The sequence below is a fragment of the Hemicordylus capensis genome, chromosome 3 (genome assembly GCF_027244095.1).
Source record: "Hemicordylus capensis ecotype Gifberg chromosome 3, rHemCap1.1.pri, whole genome shotgun sequence".
Classification (NCBI taxonomy): domain Eukaryota; kingdom Metazoa; phylum Chordata; class Lepidosauria; order Squamata; family Cordylidae; genus Hemicordylus; species Hemicordylus capensis.
In genome coordinates this window covers 282392406-282418914 of record NC_069659.1, presented here as the reverse complement: position 1 = coordinate 282418914, position 26509 = coordinate 282392406, and the positions used below count along the sequence as shown (strand labels likewise).

General features: G+C 41.9%; 1 protein-coding gene across 11 annotated transcripts in view; it reads left to right on the top strand.

Moving 5' to 3' along the window:
• NEURL1 (neuralized E3 ubiquitin protein ligase 1) overlaps positions 1-26509 on the top strand; it is a 265752-nt gene that overhangs the window by 125260 nt on the left and 113983 nt on the right. For all 11 annotated transcript variants that reach the window (XR_008320097.1, XM_053311883.1, XM_053311884.1 and 8 more), the window contains exon 2: positions 20781-21022. Coding sequence is in view for 10 of the 11 variants with exons in the window: in XM_053311883.1 (XP_053167858.1) it covers positions 20781-21022 (242 nt within the window). In the remaining variant the exon portion in view is untranslated. The remainder of the gene's footprint in view (positions 1-20780; positions 21023-26509) is intronic.

The window sequence follows — 26509 nt, the reverse complement described above, 5'->3', positions numbered from 1 at the left end:
CAAACACCCTGCATGCAAGCAGTACTAGCTCCCACACTAGTCCCTGTACTTCTGAAGTGTAGGTGCTTTGATGCAAGAATAAAATCCTTCAGACACAAATACTTCAGAGCTCCCTCAGCATTTATGCAAGAGCACAAATACTTCAGTGCTCTCCTGGTACTCCAGAAGCACTCTGTAAGACTGGAAACATGTCCCTGACCCTCAGTGACTTGTTATTAGTCTAAGAGAGTGCTTCCAGAGTGCCAGAATAGCTCTGAAATATTTGCACCCTTGTGCAAAAAAAGCCCACACTTCAGAAGCCCACACTTCATGGGGGATAGCAGTGCATGTGCCCTGGCATTTACAGCATGCATGAGCGTTGGCCAGGATGTCAAGTGGGGGAGATTACTTTTCGACTAATATTTTTGCAGTTGTATCCTACTTTAGTTCAGGAAAATGTTATGAGTGTTTGTTTAATTGAGACTGCAACTGGAGAAAAAAATATAAAGTTCCAGCTTAGAAAAGCCCAGGAAAAAAAGCCCAGTTTGCTACTTGTGCCATTCTCCCCTTATACTGGTACGCTTCAGTTTGAGGAGATGCTCCAACAGCTTAAGGAAGAGAGGGAAGGAACTGAGGAAAGGAGTCCTGGGTATGCTATGTTCAGTAGAAGCAGCTACCATAATTCAGTTGGTCTAAAAGATCTCAAAGCTACCTAATGGCGCAGTGGGGAAATGATTTGATTAGCAAGCCAGAGGTTGTCGGTTTGAATCCCCTGTGGGAAACACCTATATCGGGCAGCAGCGATATAGGAAGGTGCTGAAAGGCATAATCTCTTACTGGAGGTGGCGGCAATGGTAAACCCCTCCTGTATTCTACCAAAGACAACCACAGGGCTCACCAGGACAACCACAGGGCTCACCAGGCTCACCATGTGTGAAAAACCAGGAGGTTTTTCAAAAATCAAAAAGAGATGATTCATCTGGCAGGAGTTATTTTTGACAAATCTATGCTGGCTTCTTTTAGTTTGACAGCCAGCCGGATGTCCACAAAAGTGGCAAGTCAAAGCAACACAAAGTAACCCCAACCTGCAGTCTCCATTGTTAAGCTTACAAACATCTGCATATCCAAATATCTGCATACGTAAGCTGTGTTGCTATGGTGACCAAACTTTGAAGACACAGGTTTTGCTTGTGCTTGCATTTAACTCAGGAATTCCTCCCTCCCTCCTCCTCTTCTGGACTCCATAGAATTGCATCAGTCTTCCACAACCCCTCCCCCTGTCCCCAGTGCTTGCAATTGCAAATCACTCAAAGAACACAACAGACTGAGCTGTCAAAGTCTCCTTTGCTGACACTTGGGTGGATTTATGGAAATCGACCTAGCAGATATCTTTAAAACAAACAAACACAAAAGTGCAAGTAAGCCGAATTGTCAGCAATGGCCCCTCCGCACATCAAAGGAAAACATCAGGTTTTCTTCAAAAGCCGCTGGAAATGTAGGACTTTTTAAAAGCCGGACATACTTCGGGCTAAGCCAAAATGCCCAGCCGTGCTTTGCGGGGAAACAAGAGTCATGTCTGTACTGGTCTATGATACATTGAGGTAAATAACAGTAATCTGTGGACTGGCACACTCCAATCCAGAGTGGATTTGAATTAAAAGCCATGTGTGTAAACCCTCCAGGAGTCAACACTGACTCGATGGCACACTTTACCTTTTACTTTTAAAAGATCTCAAAGGTCCTTACAGCTCTGATATTCTATGACTCTACAATTGCTAACACAAAGCATTCTGCATAGTGAGAAGAGGAAGCAGTGAGTACTGTTCTCTCTTTTACGCACGCACACAAACATACCCTCTTTGTGGCAGGACACTATGATGTTTGTAGTGAACACAGCCATATGTATTGCTTTGCTTTTTTGTTGTGGTAGCTCTTTGTTTTTAGGAAACAAGTCCCAGTATTGTGCCATGCACCACACTAGCCAAGTCTACAGCAAACGTGTTCCAGGACAGACTAATCAAGCAGTTCTTGAGAGAGAGAGAAATTACACCATGTCTGTACCAAGTTGCTTGGGAAATGGCTCATATCAGGTTAGGTACATTATGTGTACAGTACTTTTTGATGAAGCTCTAGGCAATATTCTTTCTTGGCAATTCACTTTGCTTTTGTGGTTTCTTGGGTTTTATTCCAGTGCTAATGAGGCAATGCCTACTCCTTCCCTTTTGCAAACACTTCCTTGCTTCTGTTCACCTTTGTGAATAATCTTCCAGCGCCTGGTCTTTTGGGTTTCCAGAGTTTACTGCTTTGTGCAATCAGTTTTCGCATTTTGCACTTACTATCCAATTCTGTTCTAAGAAGCACCAGTTCCATCAGTTTAAATGCATGGGTTGATCAGGTGGAAGATAAATTAAAATTGCAGCAATTGAGGTTCTGACTTTAGACTAGCCCAGTGATATAGAAAGATAAAGAAGATTCTGCTTATTAATTACATGATTAGGAAACTAATTATCAAGGCAATAGAATTAGCTTCAAAGTACTCAAATCAATTGCTTGAAAATGATTTTGTTTTAATTAGGCACAACAGTGAATGCAGTGTATAGTTCTTAAATACAAGATTGGAAAAACCTGCACAGACCTACAAAAAGAGCTATTGCATGGCCTTATGGGTTGGGACAGCACGTGTAGGTGATGAAGTCAGAGCTACATCTCTCATTAGCTGCCCTACACAGGAAAAGCAGGCAAGGTGTGTATGCCTGCCATAACTTGAGAATGGTCAGGTCATTTCTCTTTTATTGCTATGACACCTAACTGGATTCTTTCAAAAACTGCAACATCAACTGGGCAGAAAGAGAGACATATTCAGCTATCCTCAAGTGACAGTAGCAACCATCATCCTTTGCTTTTCTTGACATGATTTCCCCTTTGTTTCTTGGGTGAAAGCATCACGTGCAGGATATCCCAGTTATGTCTCTCATGGTTCTCGTTTCCTTTTGCTTACACCTCATAAATTATGTGAGTCTTGTCCTTTAAGAGGTGAAGGTGAAGTGAGTATTTGCGTGTCTGTCATCCTCCTTGATCAATCTCTGCTTTTGATTTCTCAAACCAGACTTGTGAGATGGCACACTTGTGCAGCATTTGAAACAGTGCAATCATGGGTAAATAAAAACCAAGCAAAAAGGAAAATAAATATGAACTCGTTCAAGGAGGGTACAATGGGTGGCTGTCAATATTTCACATTTTAATAGTTTTCATCTTTACCCATTTCATCCTCACCCAGCAAGATTAGGCAGGAAAGCTGTAGTAATGCTGGATCAAGATCAGTTCTCAGATGTTTTCAATGAAGAGGCAAGCCAGATGTGTTTTACACATATTCCCTCAATTGCCACTGACCTGCAATGAACCGTTGGTCTATCCATAGCCTGAGCCTACAGAGGCACCTCTCCACCCCCCACCACTTGTATGGCTGTTAATTTATTGAGGAATATAGTGCTGAGAAAAAGTTTGTGAACCCCCTAGGATGGTCTGTATGTTAGCACAACTCTTATTCTTATGAGCTTAATTCTTACTCTTATTCTTATGAGTTTATGAATAATTCTTATTCTTATGAGCTTAATTCTTACTTTTATGAGCTTAGATCCTAAGCTCAACCCTGATAAGAAAGGCAGCCCCAATGAAATAAGTAACTCAGGCAAAAGGGATATATTTTGAATAACCACTCCACAGAAAACGTCAACAACAAACATCCTTATGTGAAAAGGTATGTGAACCCTGCATTCAGTAACTGGTGGCACCTCCTTGAGCAGGAAGGCTTCAGAAGCCCACCTTCTTTGCAGACAAAGTGCTGGGGTCAGGCTGCATAATCCTGGCCCCTGGAAATCCCACAATGCACCACGTGAGTGTGTGGTGCATTGTGGGGATCTCCCTGGCGCCGTCCGGGAGCCCTGCAGTGTCTCAGCTGCAAGTGAAAAATGGCTCAGCTTCTAGCCCTACTCAGACAGACTAGAACTAACTAACTAACCTACTAGCCTAGCTGCAAATAGACGGTGCTGACACATGAGCAGTTAGACATGGCTAAGGGCATGAGTTTGCCCTTAACCTCAGCTAACTGGCAGGCTTCTTTGGCAGGTTTGCTGCCGAGGTGCTGCTGGGATCTGTGCAGATCCTGGTGGTTCTTACATGCACCCTAGCCCAGGTTGGGCATCACTAGCCCAGGTTAGGCTGCACGTGATAACAGCCTCACTGAGGAGATTCTCACGATCGGGCAAAAGCGGGCTAAGGGAGCCTAAACGATTTTTGCCCGATCGTGTGCTGCCACGGGAGCCACGTGGCTCCCAGCAGCAAACCCTTCTAATTCCCCCTTCCCTTAGATGAGATTAGTGGAGTGAGTGCTTCTCTAACCCTGTCTATTTGATCATGTATTGCTGTGGTAGAGCTCCGTGCCACAGCAACACACCAGGAGACCCCTCACACGGGGCATCCTGGAACCTCCGGGGGACACACAGCCCCCGATCCCCGCAGCCCCCACCGGCTTCATGACGGAGCTGGCAGTTGTGTGGGTGGCCGATCCAGCCGCTGTCTGAGGATCGTCTGAGGATCGTCTACGGATCCAGGGCTGTCTGAGGATCGTCTACGGGGAGAGCGGGCTAAGCCCACTCTCCCTGCAAACCCTTTTAAGGCGGGTCTCACTGATAGTGAGACTCACCTCACTGTCTAACACAGTAGGGTTTAGGGTTGTTGTCTTGCTGCATGACCCACTTTTGGCTCAGCTTCAACTCTTGGATAGATGGCCTGACATTGTCCTTTAGAACATTCTGACATGTAGCTGAATCATGGTTCCATCAACTGTGGCAAGCTGTCCAGGTCCTGATGCAACAAAGCAGCCCCAAACCATTATGTGACAGTCGGGATGAGGTTCTTACTTTAGAATGCCGTGTTTGGTTTTTGCCAAACAACACTTTTCTGATGGTGTCCAAAAAGTTAAATGTTTGAGACATCTGTGCAGAGAACATTATTCCAGAAGCCTTGTGGGTCATCCAGGTGCCCAGAATAGACCAGAATAAAAAATTGAGCTTGTTCTCTTCCACTGTCTCTACCCTCCAGCACCAAATTCCTGGAGACAAAGTGGAGAAGCTAGGTGCTGGTGAGCAGAGACAGTGGGAGAGAGCGAGGCAGGAGCCGGTGAAGCTGGATGCACTGTTGGGGTTTGTGATTATTTAGCAAAGCACCAAGTAAGCTACCACTCCAGTTGCAAAGTGTAGAGTTTAGTTGTTGCAGCTGTTTAGAGTAACACGCATGGAAATCACTGTAGGGTCTAAACTAAATTGATATATTGGTGAAGTACATTTGAGATAGGAAAGACCTATCCTATCGGCTACATAATGAATAGGGAGGGAGGGAGAAGTTTCCATTTTCTCTCTAGGAGGAAGGGAAGAGGACTGACTCACTACAGGAAGAACCTGAGGGGTCAAAGCAGGGGTCACAGAGCAGAGGAAAGGAGGGACAGGTAAGGAGACTCTCACTAGCTACCTCTGCTCCCAGTGCCCCTAATGGTCATTAGGATAGTTGGTGCAAAAGGTCGATCCATTGGAACTCCTTCTCCAGCATGCATGCTGCTGCCTGATTCAGCAAGCAAGCAGCAGTGCCACCCCAAAGACAGAGCACACACCCTAGAAGATGAAGCCAGTTAGGGAAGAGGGTTGGGATCATTGCTAGCCATTGATTTGGGTGTGTGTGTGGTGTTAGTGCTGGGCTAGCCTAGGAGCAGGGCCAGTGAGGGGAGTTGCAACTCACCTAGAGCAGCAACAGGTAACAAGCTGCTTTTGAATTGTGACTTCTGAACATAGGAAGCTGCCATATACTTCTTGCTTCTCCAAGGTAGCAGGTAGGAATCTCTCTCAGTCTTATCTTGGAGATGCCAGGGATGGAACTTGTTACCTAGATGCTCTTCCCAAAGCGCCTACATCCCCTAAGGGGAATGTTTTACAGTGCTCACATGTAGTCTCCCATTCATATGCAATCAGTGCAGACCCTGCTTAGCAAAGGGGACAAGTCATGCTTGCTACCACAAGACCAGCCCCCCCCATACATGTGTGTATACGACACAGATCTGTAACATAGGAAGCTGCCATATACTGAGTCAGACCATTGGTTTATCTAGCTCAGTATTGTCTTCACAGACTGGCAGCGGCTTCTCCAAGGTTGCAGGCAGGAATCTCTCTCAGCCCTATCTTGGAGAAGCCAGGGAGGGAACTTGAAACCTTCTGCTCTTCCCAGAGTGGCTCCATCCCCTGAGGGGAATATCTTACAGTGCTCACACTTCTAGTCTCCCTTTCATATGCAACCAGGGCAGACCCTGCTTAGCTAAGGGGACAAGTCATGCTTGCTACCACAAGACCAGCTCTTTTCCTTCATAACCATGGTTCAAAATGGTGCCCTTCAATCCATATGTATTGTCTTGTGTTATTTACTTCTACAGAATTGTAATCACTGTTTTCATTCATATAATGGTTTGGGAATTCTTTTTTATTCCTTCTCTTCTGGTTGTTGCCAGCTTCCTTCAGCTTTTTGCATATACAAAGTGTTGTCTTTTATCAGCTTTGCACCTGGAATTTAAAAGGATGACTTCCAAGTTACTGCAGTATGTATGGAAAATGTGCCCAGAGAAGGCTTTCCATTAAAATGTCATTAAACTGGAAGAGAATGCTGGCAGTTTTACAAGTATTCCAGATCTAGTTCCCTAAATACTGTGTCTAGCAATTCTTTCTTTTTTTCTTCCAAAAGATTAACTGCTGGTTTATATTTAGCAACAGGAATGATTCCCCCCCCCCCCAAAAGAAGTGGACTCTGAGGCCCACTGAAGGAAAGAAAACATCTTTTACATTGATTTGTGGACCATGGAAATAAAACATGGCCATAAAATAGACACAGCTGGAATCCCCTTTTACACAACTTGTGTTTGAAGTGTGAATTGCTAGTATTTACATTCCATGAGCATGCAGAACTAATGAAGCCGCAGTTTGGTATATCTCTACTGAATTACACTGCACTATAGGACAGGAAGTGGAAATGAATGTTCAGTATCTATGCTTATGCTGTCATTTCACATTGGTTTTAACATCTTCTAGCAAAGTGTAGCCCCTTACCACTGTAGCAGCTTATGTTCCCTATGGTCCCACTATATCATGATGTGATACAGTGGATAGAGCATCAGGCAAGAACTATTGAGATCTGTGCTTGAATCTTCACCCAGTTTCTTCTTTGCATGATCTTGGCTGCTACTTAGCTTAGTCTACCTCACAGGGTTGGCAGGGAGATAAAATGGGATGGGATTATGTATGCCACTCTGAACTTATAACTTTTCCTCGCTCAGGACTTATCATCCCAAATCCTCAGTCAATTTGTTGACCATCTTTGTCACTGCACTTTGGGGGTGGCAGTGGCAGGGAAGGGCTTGACTGTGTATGTGTGCTGCATGTACACCTGCACGATAGGATTGATCAGGACTATTATCTCTTATCCTCATATACTGCTCTTAACATGTTCATATAATATAATGAGGTTATGATTATTATGCATGATGATATATTTGACCTAGGTTCTTTTTTTTAAATGAATTAAAAAATGAAATCAAATTTAAATCAGAAAATCAATTCAGTTTTTCAAAAATCAGATTTAAATTTTAAATAATCAGATTTTTAATTTTAAAAAATCCATTTTTCTCAACCCTGATTAAAACACAATGACAATGACAGTTTCCAGTGCAAAAGGACTTTGCAGTCTGTGGTATTTAAGGATTTAAGTTTGGTAACTGAAAGGGTTCCTCTGTTGGAATTGTGGTTTGCAGCATTTGTGTATGGAATATTTTTTGTATACAAAGCTAAGTCCCATTTCCCTAGACCCTGAAGGAACTAATGGATTTATCATTTACCTATTGCACAGCAGTAATCAAGGATCTCTTGTTTATTATTATAAACAGCCTTCTGGCTCTCTTATCCTGGAGTCTGATGAATGCTATGTTGCTATAAGCACTTGCCGTTTATTTCAACCAGCCTTTGCAGCCTTTTCAACCAGCCTTTTCAGCCTTTTCAGCCAGCCTTTGCTGCCTACCTCCCTCCAGAGAGGGAGAGAAAGGAAGAATAGATGCTTTTAGGCAGGAAATCCTGCCTGAAATGACACTGAAGAGCTTGCTCAAGCTCTTCAGAGCTTGAGTCCATGCCCCCTTTGCATGTGATGTCAAAGGGGGCGTGACCACAAACTCCAAAGAGCCAGAGCAAGCTCTTCAGCGTCATTTCAGGCAGGGCGCTGCCTGAAATAAACGAGTGTTCACTGGGAGTGGGGCGGTGGGGCACCTCTCCTACCGCAGTTGGGGGCGGGGGCGGGGCATGGCAGGCACTTTGCGCCCCCCTGCTATGGTGCCCAGGGCACGTGCCCTGCCTGCCCTACCCTCATTACGCCCCTGCCCAAGTCAATGAACACTCACTGCCTTCAAAGCATCAATGGACTCATAAAATCATTCCTGCTAATTTTCAATGTGGGTCGGATTAAGTTCTCTATGGTATGGAGGCATTGTTTCATTGGATAGGTTACAGAAGTTCTGGGTGCAATTCAAGGTTCTAGCTATCACCTTTAAAGCCCTAAACAAACAAAAACCAAATGGCTTCAGGTACCTAAAGAACCACCTCCCCGCATGTGAAACAGTCCACCTCTTGAGGTCAGCCGGTAAAGTCATCTTGGGTGTTCTTCCATGATTGAAATTTCCAGTGGCACCCTGCACTGGAACTCCCTGCCATGGAAGAGCCATTCCCTCATTGTTAGTGTCCCATTGATGGTTAAAAATCTTTATCTTCACTCACGCTTTTAAAACTTAAAAAAACCCAAACTCACTCTGTGGTTCCTGGTGTTCCATTGAGTATATACTGATTTGGCTGCTGTCTTATTGCTTTTGATTGGTGGTTTTAATTGGTCTTGTTTTGAAAATATCTTGTTTTTATTAATTGGTGTAATAGGTGCCTATTTGAAAATAAATGGATAATCAAACATTCCTAAGACTTTCAGTTACCTACAGATAAGAAGGACACTCTTGTAATCGTTGTTGCAATGGGAATTCCTCTCTTTTGGTTGGCCAATGATCTCTGTTTCCTTGATCTTCTTGTGGATATTAGCTCACATGCTGCACAGGGTAACTTGGAGAGTTCAGCTCCACTCGCACTGCTGCTAGTGCCCACAGTGTAGTGGAGCAGTCCTGTTCTGCTGCAACTTAAAATCATGTAATCACAGTTGCGGCCTTTATTTCCAGCGGACATAATATCGCAAAAAATGTGTTTGCATAATTTTAAGTTGCAGTGGAACAGGGCTGTTCTGCAACACCACAAGTAGTGTTTTAGACACTCCGAGTGGCATATGCAGATGCTGAATCATTTACATTACCCTTTACAGCATGTGAGCCACTGTGTCTGGTAACATTAGAGAAAGCCTTCAGATGAAGACTCTTGGGACAGGAGGGGCTGGTGAGGGAAGCACCAGGGAGGCAGCGAGAGGCACCTTTATGGAGTAAGAAACAGGTGCTTACCAGCATGTAAGCAGCACCTGCAAGCTGCTGTGCTCTGCCCGCAATCCTGTGCAGGGAGGCAGCGCTCTGCCCGGCATCCGGTGGGGCCACAGTGGGGTCCTGGTCTCTGCGAGTGCACCTTCTTATTACTCCTTAAAGGTGCCTCTTGTTGCCCCCTGGCGTTGCCCTCACTGGCTGCTCCTGTCTTGGGAGATGGCAGATCAGTTTTAGGGTAAGTTTTGCTTATGATCGTGAGTGCTGTAATTATATTTTGAGGTCAGAAACACCTTCTTAAGGCAAGACCATGTTTGACAATTAAAACTGATTTACTTGTTGCTAGAAATAACTGTGACAATATTTTACTTCTTGGTTTAGAATGTTACAAAATGCCTGCACCAACTTTACTGTGGATAGGATGTAACAACACCTGTCTAACTTCAGAAGATGTTGGTTAGAGGTGATCATGACCATGGCCTTGGCTTTCCTCAGTAATTCCTGTCTCTTTCCACCCATCATCAGGTGTACGTAGGAACTAATCGGGATTTTATTTTTTGTTTAAATGGACAAAAAGTATTTTAGAACACTACCCATAGTGGAACAGGGAAAGCTATAACAGGATTATATAAATTTTTACAACCTAAAGAGCAAATCCTATTGATTTTATTTATGTCTGAAAGTTCTACCTGCTCAAAAATACTCAAAATGGCTTACTTAATACAGTAAAAGAAAATATATAAGAACATAAAAATAATCTTTATGGATCAGACTGAAGGTCAATTTTAACCCAACTTTTGGTGAAGCTTATAAGCATTTATGCTGAAATTTCTTTGTTACTTCCATACAGTAATTTGAATTGTGGATGGCAGTGGTTTAAAAGGATGATGTGTCATTGGTGATTGAATGTGACACAAACACAAGAAGAATTGTCTGGGGGCCAAAATAATGTTGTGTGGTCCCCCCACTGAGGTCAGGAAAGGAATACTTCCAAACAAGTGTCTATAGGAAGAAATGTAATTAAGCTTCAGTATGGATGGTCTTAATACATTCTCCACCTGATCATTTGTTGGCATTGTTTATGAAAAGGAGGCTTATATTCTATGCTGTTCTTGCCAGTGTTTAAGTTCCAAAATAACTGGTGACAGCGGAGCCATTAATGACTGTGTAACTTTTGATGTCCTTCATCATGGCTGAAATCAGGGTTGTTGAGACTGAAAAGTCCGATAGGGTTTTTTTGGTGTGTTTTTTTAAAGTATACATGCACTAACCAGACATGTTGTATTTCACTTGGGGCTACCGGTTTGCCAGTGCAGTGCAGAAATGGTTTCCAAGCCAATGGTGAAAGTGGATAGGGATAGTCCTGATGTGAACTGCCCTGGGCCATTTTTGGAAGTGTACAGATTAAAAATATTGTGGGAGTTTTGGCAAAGACATAGAGGTAACTACGTAACATATGGCAAAAACATAGATGTAACTACATGAAGACATAACTACAGCAGGTCCCAAAATAACTCTGCTTAGGGTCTCATAAGATAGGCTGTCCCTAGTTAGAAGATGCTTTTAAGAACTTTAAAGATCTTGCAGATATGACTAAGAAAGAAAATAAGATCAATTGATCTCAATTGTAAAGAGAAAAATCTGACCAGTGGAAGTCTTGAAAGTACATTTTATTCCTCATCTTCATGTACTTTTGCTTTCCCTCATTTGAGTCTTACCTGGAAATGGATGTTTCTGTATGCTCCTGTAGCAATCTTTAATAGCTAAACTGATAAGTGACAACAAGAGATCAAATCGTGCTGCTGCTGCTGAAAAGGCCAAGTTTCAGGCATTAATTTCTTGTTTAGAAAGATGTTTTTTTGCTCTTTGGAAACGTCTTAGGTTGCCTTTTGTTCTGTACAATGTCCAGCTGTCTTCTGAAAGTGGCTTCCCTGATTTAAACAAGGGATGCTTTTAATCCTTAAGCTCTCTGCAAGATTTTAGCTCTGACTCGAGAGAGGTATTTGAGGGAGCTATTTTAATATGTTTACATGCAGTTACACTTCTTGGACCACTCCTTTGTAAGTTAGATTGCTGATTAATAGCCCTGCATGGCTGCTTGATGGGACACAGCTAATTGTTAGGAGATCGTTGGAGATCTCTCTTGGGTATTTTGGTGGAGATAGCCTCAGAGAGCTTCAAAATATCTACAGAAGATAATAACTACAAAATATCTACAGATTGTCGACAAAATATCTACAGATTGTCTACAGATAAAGTAACAAAGTCTTGTGGCAAATTTGTTACTAACAAATTTACACATACACATGCAACTAGAGAGCCAAATGGCCATGAAATGAAATTGTATAGTCTTTGGCAATTCTGTGTAACCCGAAGGGGTGGGGGTTAATGTAAGATATGTGTGTGAAGAAACAGGAATTTGGCAGAGTCAGAGAGCGAGAGAGCTGTAAGTTAGCTGAGTGCTAGAAGCATCGAGATCACACAGGAATACCTTTTGTATAAGAAAGCACATTCAGGCACCCTTTTGGTAAGTTTGCCTTGCTTAGCACAGTGCACGTCCCATGAGCTCAAATAGCCTTCAGCAAAGCTGTGCTTCAGTGCTGTGCACAGAAGCTGATGCTGGGTTTGGATTTAAATTTTAGCATGGGATGTTGCATCACTCACTGTTTCTCCTGCCCTCTGCTGTCACTTTCTGCACTGCCTCTACCCCCATAGCCACCACTGTCTCTATTTTGATATTTACATACAACTTTGGGTGATATAAATATCCTAATTCCTAGGTGATGGGATGTCATTTCATGCACTACAGTAAAATTATTTATCCTTAATCCTTAGGGAAATGTATTAATACTGGAATACAGACAATATTAGCTGAGGATTGGACCTTATTCTTAAACGTTGATAAGAACATAAGAACAGCCCTGCTGTATCAGGCACGAGGTCTATCTAGTCCAGCATCCTTTTTCACACAGTGGCCCACCAGATGCCTCTGAGAAGCCCACAGGCAAGAGGTGCCCTCTCTCCTGCTGTTGCTTCCCTGCAACATTCAGAGGCATCTTGCCTCTGAGGCTGGAGTGGCCTATAGCCACCAAACTAGTAGCCATTCATAGACCTGACCTCCATGAATTTATCTAAACCCCTCTTAAAGCCATCTAGGCTGTTGGCCATCACCACATCTTGTGGCAAAGAATCCCATTAATCTTTTGTGTGAAAAAGTACTTCTTTTTGTTGGTCCTTAATGTCCTGGCCATCAGTTTCATGGGATGACCCCTGGTTCAAGTGTTGATAGGGAGAAAATTTTCTCTCTGTCCACTCTCTCTACTCCATGTATAGTTTTATAACCTCCATCATGTCTCCCCATAGTAGCTTCTTTCCCAAACTACAAATCCCCAGATGCTGTAGCCTTGCCTCATAAGGAAGGTGCTCCAGGCCCCTGATTGCCCTCTGTTGCACCTTTTCTAGTTCTACAATATCCTTCTTAATATACAGTGAACAGAACTATACACAGTACTCCAAATGTGGCCGCACCATAGATTTTTATAAGGTCATAATAATATTAGCATTTTTATTTTCAACCCCATTCCTAATGATCCCTAGCATGGAATTGGCCTTTTTCACAGCTGCCGCACACTGAGTCTACACTTTCAATGAGCTGTCCTCCACAACCCCAAGATTCTTCTCCTGGCCAGTCACTGACAGCTCAGACCCCATTAGTGTATATGTGAAATTAGGGGTTTTTGCCCCAATATGCATCACTTTACACTTGCTTACATTGAACCACGTTTGCTATTTTGGCCCCCCGCCCCCCAGTTTGGAGAGATCCTTTTGGAGCTCTTCACATTCTCTTTTGGATTTAATTTCCCCAAATAGTGTCATCTGCAAATTTGGCCATTTCACTGCTTATCTCAACTTCTAGATCATTTATGAACAAGTTAAAGAGCACTGGTCCCAGGACAGATCCCTAAGGGGACCCAACTTCTTACTTCCCTCCATTGTGAAAACTGCCCATTTATTCCTACCCTCTGTTTCCTGTCCTTCAATTAGGTACCAATCACAGTGGAATCTGTCCCCTTATACCATGACTGCTAAGTTTTCTCAAGAGTCTTGAGTGAGGAACTTTGTCAAAAGCTTTTTGGAAGTCCAAACATACAAGGTCAACCAGAACACTTTTATCCACATGCCTGTTGACACTCACAAAGAATTCTAAAAGGTTAGTGAGGCAAGATTTGTCCTTGCAGAAGCCATGCTGGTTCTCCTTCAGCATGGCCTGTTCTTCTATATGTTTGATAATGTTGTCCTTAAGTAGGCTTTCCATTAATTTACCAGGCACAGAAGTTAAGCTAACTGGCCTGTAGTTTCTCATATCCCCCCTTGATCCCTTTTTGAAAATTGGAGTTAAATTAGCTACTTTCCAGCTACTCTATACTTCTGGTATAGAACCTAATTGTAGGGACAAGTTACATATTTACATAGTTACATATTTTTGCTGGAACACAATTCTACATTTATATTCCTTTACAACTCTTGTGTGGATACTATCTGGCCCTGGCGATTTGTTAATTTTTAATTTTTCAAGACAGTTTAGAATATGCTCTCTCATCACCTCAAATGGGCCCAGTTCTTCCGTCTCCAAGCCTGCAAAACTCAGTTTCAGAGTGGATATATGGTCAGTATCCTCCACCGTGAAGACAGATGCAAATAACTCAGTCAGCTTCTCTGCAATCTCCTTATCCTCCCTAATAATCCAAGGGTTGCTGCCTGCTTGATGAAGTCATCTGAGGGGGCTCTGCTCCGGGTGCCGACAATGAAGGAGGCTCAGTTGTCGTGCCCGCGGGACAGGGCCTTCTCTGTTGCTGCCCCCAGACTCTGGAATGCTCTCCCGGTGGCTATTCTTGGCTATATCTTGGCTTTTTGCCCAGGCATTTATTTGATTCTCTGCTGCTGCTCTTTATAGTCTGTATTGCTTTTATGCTTTTGTTTTAAATTTTTAATCAGATTTGTTTAATATTTTTTCCACTTAATATTTTAATTGTGTCTTTTTTACCATCTTGAGTTTAAATTTTTTGCTGTAAACTGCCTTGGGATTGCTTTAATGAAAGGTGGTATATAAATTTAACAATAAATAAAAAATAATAATCCCTTTCATGCCCTCATCATCTAGGGGTCCAACTGCCTCCCTTGCAGGTTTTCTGCTTCTGATATATTTAAATACGTTTCTATTATTCCCTTGACACTTATAGCTATATGCTGCTCAAACTCTCTTTTTGCATCCCTTATTGCCTCCTTGCATTTCTTTTGCCAGAGTTTATGTTCCTTCCTGTTCTCTTCATTTGGTTAAGATTTCCATTGTCTGAAGGAAGAATTCTCTCCTTTTATAGCTTCCCTGCCTCTGCTTGTTAGCCATGCTGGCGTCGCCCTGCACTTGATGGTACCCTTCCTCCTTCTTGGTATACATTCCAACTTGGTTTCTATTATTGTGGTTCCATTATCTTCAGCTTATTTAATCAGTAAACATAAAGTCCTAGATTTTTCCTACTTGTACTGAAAATTTCACTAAGCAACTCTCTTTCTGCCCCTCCTTCAAGAAGTAATCCTGAGTGCCTCTATTGAACCTACAGCATACACTCCAAGAGTCATTCTTCTTTGTGTCCTGTAGTGGAACTTCTCTTGATGTAAATGTATACTTTTCTACTATTCTTGCAGAACAGCTTAACTCCCAGAACTAGAAAAAGCTGCTCTGCCACTGTGGACACATGGGGTTGTTTGTTGTTGAAGCCTGTGTGAAAAGCTGCAATCTGTCTTGGTGATTATGTTTCCAGGTGGTGTGTGTTTGTTGTTTTTAAATTTTAAGGCTTTATGTTCTAGAGAAAAAAAAAGAATGAAGTTCTAAGAAATATTGCAATCAACAGCAAACCTGCGATTCAATAGTATGGGTTTTGACTCCCCATGAAAATTAAGAAGTAGCATCATTTACTGCACCTCCCTAGTTTTGTGTCTTGAGTTGAATTTACAACCGTTGCATTTGCCTTAGGATCTGAATCTTCAGAAATTCTGTGGCAAGCTCAGTGGTGGGCTTTCTGACGTCTGGAATTAGGGTTGGTTTTCTGAGCATGTGGAATGTTAACCAATACAGCACCTAACCGCCAGATAGATTTTGATGGGCCATTCTCAAATAAATAGTCCTCCATGTTGAGTTGCTTGGAACGACATTACAATGTGTGCTACTAAGTATTTGAAGAATCTTTCAGTCTTATAACATATTGACTTTAAGAAGCAGTACATTACTTTTATGCATAGGGATACAGAACTTTATGGTTGTATGTGATAGAAATATAGTGTGTCTTTGTGGACAGCGGGACCAGAAGAAAAACTACTTGACTTATTCAACCTATCCTTAGGCAAGATTACTTATCTCACTGTTACATTCCTGTCATTCCCTGTCCTTAAGTCTCTGCAGCAATGGTGACTTTGCCATTCCAGTAGGAATGTTCCATTTTGTGCTCAGTATCTATTTCTTAACAGACATGAACTTTTAGATGTGTTACCATAGGTGAGTGTAAAGAGGAGTAATCAAGCTGTACACAATCCACCATGCTTTTTTACCCTATTTCTCACAAGGAAAATAAGTTTATGAGATCTGTGTGTCCATGTCCATGTGTCCAACTTCACAATGTCTGGACTGATTTGGTCCAAATTTGGGACAGTTGTAGGGAAACTTAAGGACACCTCAACAGTATCATTTGTGATGATGTCATCCACCTTAATTCTAGATGGCAAACGTATGAACGTTTGAGCTGCAAGTAAACTAACTTGTGAACCGTTTAACTGATTTAGCCAAATTTAGTACAGTTGTAGGGACACACAGAGACACCTCAACAGCTTAGTTTGTGATGATGTCATCTACCCCAATTCAAAATGGCAGACATGTGAACATTTCAGCTGGAAGTGGGCTAATTTGTGAACTGCCTACCTAATTTGGACCAAATTTGGTATAGTTGTAGAGGCACATAGAGACACCCCAATTACATAGGTTGTGGTGATTACATCCACCCCAATTCAAGATGGCAGAAACATGAATGTATCAGCTCTAAGTGGGCTAACTTGTAAACCATCTGCCCAGTTTGGACCCAAATTAGTACAATTGGGGCCCAATTTGGTACAACTGGTAGCAGTCTCTTCAGTGGGTGATTGCATTCACCCACTGACTCATTCATAAGGATCTATGGATAGGATCTCTAACGAAACACTAAGACAAAGACAGGGAAACATGGGTCTTCTCTGGTATCTGGTATTAAGATGGGCCCTACACAAGAAAAAGAAAATCACATACACTCTTAAAACCAGCCAGGTCGGTGGGGTGGCGGGGGTGGGGGGAGGAAGAGCTGCTGAGGCTAGAAGCCGTATCAACATATTTATTTATCACATCCTATCTATCTACTTTGCCTCCAAGAGTTTAGGGCAATGTACATAATTTCCTCCTTCCTCTTAACCTCACAACAACTCTGCAAATTAGATTTGGCTGAGAGAGAGTGATTGACTCAAAGTCACCCAGTGAACTCAGTGGCTGAAAGGAAATTTGAACCCAGGTCTTTGCAATCGATCCAGCATTATGCAGTACATCACACTGACTCACATATGTCCCCTGCCTCTCTGTAGCTTCCATGCTTTGCATAATAGTTTGCCTGCTGTACTAACACTTTGCAGCTGGAAGGAGTGTGTGTGTGTGTCTGTGTATTTATATATATATATAACCACCTAGAATCATTTGGTTTTATATATATATAAATATATATAATATATATAACCAGATGATTCTAGGTGGTTCACATTTAGCTCTGCTCACATTTCCCCTCCCTCCATGAAACTTCTCTCTCCTCTTCAGAAGCTTGGTTCCTCTTCACATAGAACTGCCTTTCACAAGGGGACCATTCTACCCAGTTCCAACTTTTGATGGATTGCAGATAGACTGTAACATACATACAGCATGTGTGTAATAACTCATGGCATCATCCTCTACTGGAGAAAATAGGCAAGCAGCTACTTTTGAAATTCTTTGGTGTGCTGAGGTTGGAATTCAATATTGATGAGTGGGCTACTTGCCTGGAAACCTAAATTCCAGTTATTTTCTTCTTGTTCTTCCTGGTTTTATTTTTTCGCTTGTGGGACCTATCTTAATATCAGATACCAGATAATGTTCTTGGATTGTACAATAAAGTAGTTATTTTCAAACAGATTGTATAGTGCATTGAAAGTACAGCAGTTACTAAGAACAAATGCTGTGGTTTTCAAACTGTTCCAGAGAAGCTTATCAGGTTCCTCAGTGTATTAATGGACAAATTTCCCTGAGCACAGCTTGCCAATCACTTTCCGCCTTCCCATGGAGTGTGCAGCCACAGTAAATGCTTTCCTATGCACCACCACAATTATTCTAATGTGAATGATTGCCATGGTGCTTGGTAGTAGGATATCCATTGTGATTCTGGCATCAGGTAAGAGCATCTTAAGTGATATACCACTGCCTTTAATATGGCATCTCAAACCTAAATGGGGAAAAGAGAATGTCTTCTTCGCCCCTGGTGGCGCAGTGGTAAAACTGCCGCCCTGTAACCAGAAGGTTACAAGTTCGATCCTGACCAGGGGCTCAAGGTTGACTCAGCCTTCCATCCTTCTGAGGTCGGTAAAATGAGTACCCAGAATGTTGGGGGCAATATGCTAAAATCATTGTAAACCGCTTAGAGAGCTTCGGCTATAGAGCGGTATATAAATGTAAGTGCTATTGCTATTGCTATGAACCACACCACCCACACTGCCACTCTTCGTATTTAAGAGAACACTGCCCATTGAGATCATTGGGAGAGGTTCGTCCGCAGTTGCCACCGGCTCATCTGGTGGCTACTCAGGGACAGGCCTTCTCTGTTGCTGCTCCAAGGATTTGGAACACACTTCCTGCTGAAATAAGAGCCTCCCCATCTCTTACAACTTTTTAAAATGCAGTCAAGACGCATTTGTTCACCCAGGCTTTTAATTAGATACTGTTTAATTGTGTTTTAATATTTTTAACTTTTAATTGTTGAAATATTTTAATCTTTTATTGGCTGTTTTTCTCATTTTGTAAACTGCCCAGAGAACTTGCGTTTTGGGAGGTATAGAAATGTATTAAATAAATAAATAAATAAATTTTTGTCAAGGATATGAAGTCATAACAGAAATTTTTGCTTCACATATTTCATTTCAATCAGTTTGTATCTCAGTCTTCTAATTGACAGAATGATTGGTTGAGTATTTCTGGTGTCACAGTGGTTCTCATGAAATACTTCTGAGTTTGTCTTGATGCATCTTGAGTAACCTAATGCATTTTAGAGATTAATGAGTAAAAGGTCAACCACCTGAAAATATTGAATATCCTTTCCAGATAGGTAGGGATACCAGCAGCATTGTAAGATTTGATTGGTTATGTAGGGCAAATGTTTGGAAGAATTTCTTGATATACAAAATGACTTTTAGTTAACTGTAAAGATAGTTGTTTGTAAATTAGAATTACATGCTTACACTAAATTTAGAAATTACTTGATTTTATTTCTCTTAAATTTCATTATCTCTCTGTTACAATTATTATGATTCCATGGTTGACAACGAAAGCCACCACAACAGAGTTATACATGAGACAATTATTTTTATTCATTTCAAATTTGAAACAAATTTGAATAAAAAAATTCATTTTGAATCTGAATTGAATTTTGGGGTATCCCGCCTTCAAGCTGTGGTTATTTCCGGTCTTTTTAGAGGGAAATAGAAAACAAAACCTTAAACCTTGGATGATAGACATTGCTGAATGTTAGAATCTTTATCTTGTTTCATGTAAATTCTCTCCCTTTCCCACCCATAATTGTTTTGGATTCCTGTAGTTAATTGCTGTCTGTAGTAAAATAATGGCTTTGCATTGAAGCTATTCCATGTAATGTCTTATGAATGTTGATCCATGCACCTGCAGAGAATGGATTTAACTAACTTCTTAGTGAATAATAGTGGTCAACATCCACCACAGCATAATGTACGGTAGGTGATGCTGATCCATGTGTACTGCTGTAGGCTTGCAGTGAAGCATTGGCAGTCTTGTGCTTTTGTGCAAAAATGCAAATACTTCAAGTAGTGTGTCTGCACTCCAGAAGCACTAATTAGTTTAGGAACACATTGCTGACAGTCAAGCAATGTGTTTCCCTTTAACAAGAACTTCCACAGTGCATGTGTGCTTCTTGAAACATTTGTGCCCTTACACAAAACTCCTGGTGCTTTGCTATGAGCCCAGAGCACCACAAATGGATCAACACCACTCACACTATGCTGTGGTGGATGTTGGACAGTATTCTGAACCCACTGGTAGCTCCACCCAGAATTCCTATAATATATCCCCCACACACAGAGGTGCACCTAAGTAATTTTGGAGCCTGGACCTAAACACCTTTGGAGCACCCCCCCCCCCCATCTAGGCACCCCCATGCAAGTTAAGCATCATCACCTAAAGACCTTTGGAGCCTACCCCCAAAGGCTTTTAACATATTTCCATCCCACATTTTTTTTTCTCCACTCCCTCCTCTGTTTCTAAAGCATCCAGCACAGGTCACAATCGCACTCAGCTGCCCAACATAGTGTGGGTCATCGGCAACCACACCACCCAGGCCAGACTAAAGAGGATTTGGGGGCCCCCAGGGGGTGTGGAGGCCCTGGACTTTGGCCCTGAAGTCATGGGGTAAGAGCGCCACTGCATGCGTGCGTGCGCGCACGCACACACACACAGACACACACACTCTTAACAGCATTTAACCAAAATATGGCTTCCTGCAACTTAAAACAATAGTGAAAGTGGAGTACAACTATCTGCCTTCTTGATGTTAGCCATATTTATATATTTGAAGGATAAATGCAATGAGATGTGTGCAGCTGGAGTTTGCTTTATAATTTAACTGTTGTAGATCTCTATAAAACAAAGTACGTCTCATTTGTATAGGACAATGTTTGTTTGTTCCCTGGTTACCTACCTCTGCCTTCGGGTTGAGCGTAATTCTTCTTCTTTTTTTAACAGCATATGCTAACATGTTTAAATGTGTTTGCAGAATTGCACATTGGTTCTATGCTTCAGGTATATACTTTTAATTTAGATATGTATGGCAATTGCCCTGCAGCATTGACAGATTCAATGTTATGCTTTTCACCAGATTTTTAAAGCTCAGTTCTTCTCTTCCCTCCCTCCCCTCTGTCTTAGACTCCATAGGTGGACCCTTTCCTGCATCCTCTCACCGATGCCATCACAAGCAAAAGCATTGTCTGCCCATTCCACAGTGCGGAGCACTCTCAGTCAGCCCACTGCTGTTCCACCCCCACACCAAGGGATCGCAGATCATCATGGACACCACACAGAAGGCAGTCAAGCGGCAGGCAAGCTTCTGCAATGCAATCACTTTCAGCAACAGGCCGATAGTTATCTATGAGCAAGTCAGGCTCAAGGTGAGTTGTTGCCTCTTGCACTGCTTTGTAGGAACTCAAATTTGCACAGTTATCGCACTGGTTGGCATTCTAACAAAGCGTTCATGCTTTGAGGCACTGTGGGGATGTGACAAGAGCCCCCATTCACCCTCTGTGTGTGCTGTTGCACAAGAGCCATTAGAGTTCCAGTGATGTGTTTCTGGTCTTAGAGAGCCCTTCCAGAGCATGAGGAGCACTTGGAGCTCTAGTGGCTCTTGTGCAACAGCACACACACACACACACACACACACACACACACACACACACACGGAATGGGGGCTCTCATCACATCCCCACAGTCCCTCAAGCTATGCAAAGACTCTCAAAGCACACACACTTTGTTAGGCTGCCAACTGCTGTCTATTTCAATGGGTATTTTATTTGAAATAAATATATCATTTGTAGCATAAAATGGCAACCTAGTGTCCTTTCTTTTTGAAAATCTAATCTTTTCACAAGTCTGTCTGTGATAAAAAGAATTGCAATAGTGAAGATGCATTGGTTCATAGTGGCTTATTTCATGCTTTTACACCCTGCTCTAAAATGACGATCCCCCTTATTGCATATTCTTCCACAATTACAACTGATGCTGAAAACTGCAAAATTTGGGTTCAGTATCCAACTTCCAGAATTGGTGGCATTCTCCACTCTGTGAAAATCCTGAAAGTCAGGTAGTAAAGAAAGCAGCAGACAGTGACATGGGAGAGTAGACCATTTGAGATGGGATAGCACCTTGATTGCTGATTTTTCCTGATTTCTGCCCTTTCCTCATTTTTCATACAACTCAGTGGAGTGTGTTTTGCTCCATTGAATTCTGTAGGTTGATGGTTGCATTCTAGAAAACCATTGTGGATGAGTTATATCACACCCTTGCACTACATGATGATGAATATATAGGATCTCCACTTGGGAAGATTAACCAGGCAAAGGACAGATAGTACTTCCAGTTTCACTAAAGAATTTGGATCAAAGATAAATGAGCTCCCTTTTAGTGATTTTATTAACTTCATTCCATAGTTAGTGTAGTGCATTTCCTCCAATAGAAGAAGAAGTTGGGTTGGGGAGTCAGTCTCTGGCCACATAGCCAAATTACACCATATGAAAAGAAATAAATTATGAAGAAATTAAGCTGCTTTTTACTCTGCAATGTGGAGGAATTTTGCCTTGTGCCAACATGATAGGATCTTTAAATTTTCTGTAATTAGAGTATTTTTAAAGGTTGTATCTCCATGGATGCAAAGACATTTCTCAGCTCAAAGTCTGCAGTGTCACTCCTCTTAAATATTGTGAGTGAGGATCCTGCTTGAAATGTACATTTTTATCCCATCCATTGTCCTAGGAGCTCAAGGTATTATACATGATTCTCTCCCTGCCCCCTTTTTATAAATCGGTGGAGTAGACCAGTCTGAGAATTGACTGTCCCAAGGTCACTCAGCTTCAGGGCTGAGTGGGGATTTGAACCAAACTCTCCTCAATGCTGGTCTAATCACAACACCACATTGGATCACTGATCTGGGGGCCAAGAAATCCTTGCAGATAGCTATAGATCGCAAAGCAGGAATATACCTCTGCAAGGCATGGGTAGCCTTAAAATAATGCAAATGATCTGAATTATCTTCATTTCCTGGAGCATGCATTTCTCTCTCAGCATATTTTTAACAAATTTATAAACTTGTTCCAGAGACCAATCTCTCATGGTTTGGAAATCAAAACCTGCATGTTAGTTTCACAGTAGTATATCCAGCTGGCCTCTGGGGAAGAGCCACCATTGTGTGAATGGGTCAAAGAACCTGAGCCGCTGCCCCTCAGGGGCCATGTCTTATGCCCTCAGGGGCCAGCCATGCCCCCTGCATCACATGTCACACACAGGGGGTGAGGTTTTGCTTGCAAACAGGGCACATGCCCCATTGCTATAGAAATTCCCAGCCAGCCCCGTTTGCGAGCAATTGCTCAAAAAAGCATTTTTTGCTTAGTCTGCCCTTATCTAATCCCTGCAATTTCAAAGTAAAGTTGTGCTATCTACATGAGAATATTAATTTTTTATTTGATAGAGCATTGATACAAAAAATAGTGTCAAAAATACATCACAATAAGCAAGAAGAGTAGTCTTTCAACAACAGACATCCAATCTCCAATAAATATTTTGTATTTATTTATTTGTCATACTTCTATACTGTCTGATTTGTACATCTCTAGATAGTGTACAAAATTTAAAAGTTACAGATTAAAATACATGATAATAAGAACAATAGAATAAAATAGATAAGATGTTAAAACAAATTTTAAAAATTATTAAAATTAATTCTAATTTTAATATGAAGTTCATTATTTAAATATGAAGTTAATTATTTAAATATCCAGTTCATTCATCTCAATCATCTCTTTTTCTTTGTACAATAACAGCATAAATGGCATTGCTGTTGTGTGTGTGTGTGTATACTAATAATACAGCTTACAGTTGCGAGCATATTAATGCCGTATCTCTCTGTGACTTTATGCTTTTCCTAGCTCTGTAAGGTATCATTCCTCATTCTTTCCAAAAGGGAGAGTTTCCCTACATTTTCCAGGACCTTAATGAATTTTCCTGGGGTTTTGGATTTTAGTAGTAGTGTGGATGAGGAGCCTGCCTACGAATACAGCGTGTTTCTGTCTTTCATGGTTTCGTCTGGGAGTTTCATGGCAGGTAGGCAGTGATTTAGTCACTGAGGGCTTGTAGTTTATTAATTATTATTTATCTATCATGTCTTATTTATTATTTATTTATCTATCATGTTTTAGTACTGCCTGATATCTACATCTTTAGGCGGTGTACAAAATTTAAAACACAATATAAAGCAGAGTAAAAACAGAATTTCACAAAATAAAGTAAAAACAATCTCATAAAATCAATATGATGATGAATACAACAAATACAATACAACAAATATTTATATACTGCTATTCAACAAAAAGTTCCCAAAGTGGTTTACATAGATACAAATAAATAAAATGGGTCCCTGTCCCCAAAGGACTCACAATGTAAAAAAAGAAACATAAGATAGACATCAGCAACAGTCACTGGAAGGATGCTGTGCACCAAACCTCCTGATGGTCTCTCCCAACAGTTTAATGTAGTTTACAGTTTAATGTAGATGTTAAAGAGCATTGGAGACAGTATGCAGACAGTATGCAGCCTTATGGAACTCCATACGTTAGTTCTTGCTTTGCAGAGCAGCAGTCTCCAAGCATCACCATCTGGAATCTACGTGAGAGGTAGGAATGCAACCACTGTAAAACAGTGCCTACCAGTGCCACCCTCCTCAGGCTATCTAGAAGGTATCAAAAGCTGCCAAGAGATCCAAAAAGATCAGCAGAGTAATACTAATACCCCATAGCCCACTCAGAAGTTGGTTTGAAATGGGTCTAGATAACCTGTATAATCCAAAACTGTCTGAAACTGAGAGGCCACCATCCGCTCAATCACCTTGCTGAACCATGGAAAGTTAGAAATGGGTTTATAATTAGCTAACTCTGAGGGATCCAATGCAGGTTTCTTCAAATAGGGTCTAATAATGGCCTCAAGACAAGGAGGCATCCTGCCCTCCCTCAGAGAAGAATTTATAATACTTACCAGACCCTCTCTGATAATACGATTACTAGATGAAATAAGCCAACTTGGGTAGGGGTCAAGAGAACAGGCTGTAGGATGCACAGTCCGAAGCAGGTTGTCCACATCCTCAGGAGTCACAAACTGAAAATGATCCAATCTAATCCTATAAGAGAAGTTGCTGGACATCTCCACAGTAGACTCTGCAGTAACTGTGGAATCCAGTTCAGCCCAAATATGAGATATTTTATCTGCAAAAATGTCATTGAAGATATCACAGTGAGTGACTGCTGGTTCCAAGTTCACATTCAAGGGGGAGGGGCACATATTAGCCCCCTCACGACCCTAGAGAACTCAGCTGGATGTGGATTTGCAGAAGCAATGCAGGCAGAAAAGAACTGCTTCTTTGCTGCCCGCACTGCCAGAGCATAGGTCTTCAAATGTTCTCTCTGTGTGTTGTGATTTAGCCTTCTCAGCTAGAATTGTGTTCCATTCTTTTCAGGTATTTTGGTTCCCAGCTGTGTTTTCTTATTTACTTTATGCACTGCCAGAGCACAGATCTGCCAATATGGTCTGTGTTGTGACCTGTCAGATTTGCGCAGAGTCTTCCTCCGCCTGCACTCTGGTCGGTTACCTTGCTGCTTCAGCTCCCATTCCACAGGGCTGACTTTGTAGCAGATTGGAGAGGATGCTTAGGAGCGATTGTGTCTATTGTGTCTGGTGTAGTGGCTAGAGTGCTGGACTAGGACCAGGGAGACCCGAGTTCAAATCCCCATTCAGCCATGATTCAGGTGGGTGACTCTGGCCCAGTCATTTCTCTCTCAGCCTAACCTACTTCACAGGGTTGTTGTGAGGAGAAACTTAAGTATGTAGTACACTGCTCTGGGCTCCTTGGAGGAAGAGCGGGATATAGATGATGACGATGTTCATTGTTCCATGTCTGGACCAGAGCATCGACAGAATCACTAGCAGAGCCAACTCTAAACCCTTCCAAGTCTTTTTGGAATCCTATTGGATCCAATAACCTTCTCAGGCAGACCAACCTAATAGGTCCTTTACCCCTGCAGAGGTGGGTTGTGGTTGGAAGTCCTACCAGATGGTGATCCAATCAGATGGTGATCTGTCCATGATCTTATCTTGCTGTGATCTATTCATGATCTAATCTTTTCTAGCTCTATGAGGTCTCATTCCCCATGAGTTTCAATGGGAGTGTTTTTACAGATTTTCTGGGAAAGTAGTGGATTTTTATGGGGTTTGGGTTTTTTGTTTTGTTTTGTTTTTTGTTTTGGTAGTGAAAGGTCTGGAACCTACCTGCAAAAATTGCATGTTGCTAATTTTTGTCATTTTGTCTAGGTGTTTTATGTCAGTCAATCAGTCAGTGAGTCCTAAGCAGTTATATATTGTATGTATGTTTAATTAATTAATTAGAAGGAATACCTTGAAACTAAGGAAAAACAAGAGTTCGAGAGGGAATGCATATATTCCTAAGGGAAAAAGGGAACCAGAAAGAGCAGAAGGGAGCCCTGGTGACTGAGCAGGTATATCAGCAACTAAGCGTTACATAGGAAGCTACCATGTACTGAGTCAAACCATACCCTGTTTCCCTGAAAATAAGACATACCCTGAAAGTAAGACCTAGCAGTAATTTCTGATGTACCACTAATTGCCCTAGTGCATTTTGGGGGGCTAAAATTAATATAAGACACTGTCTTATTTTCGGGGAAACACGGTAGGTCCCTCTAGCTTAGTATTTTCTACACAGACTGACAGCAGCTTCTCCAAGGTTGCAGGTAGGAATCTCTCTCAGCCCTATCTTGGAGATGCCAGGGACAGAACTTGGAACCTAGATGCTCTTCCCAATGCGCCTACATCCCCTAAGGAGA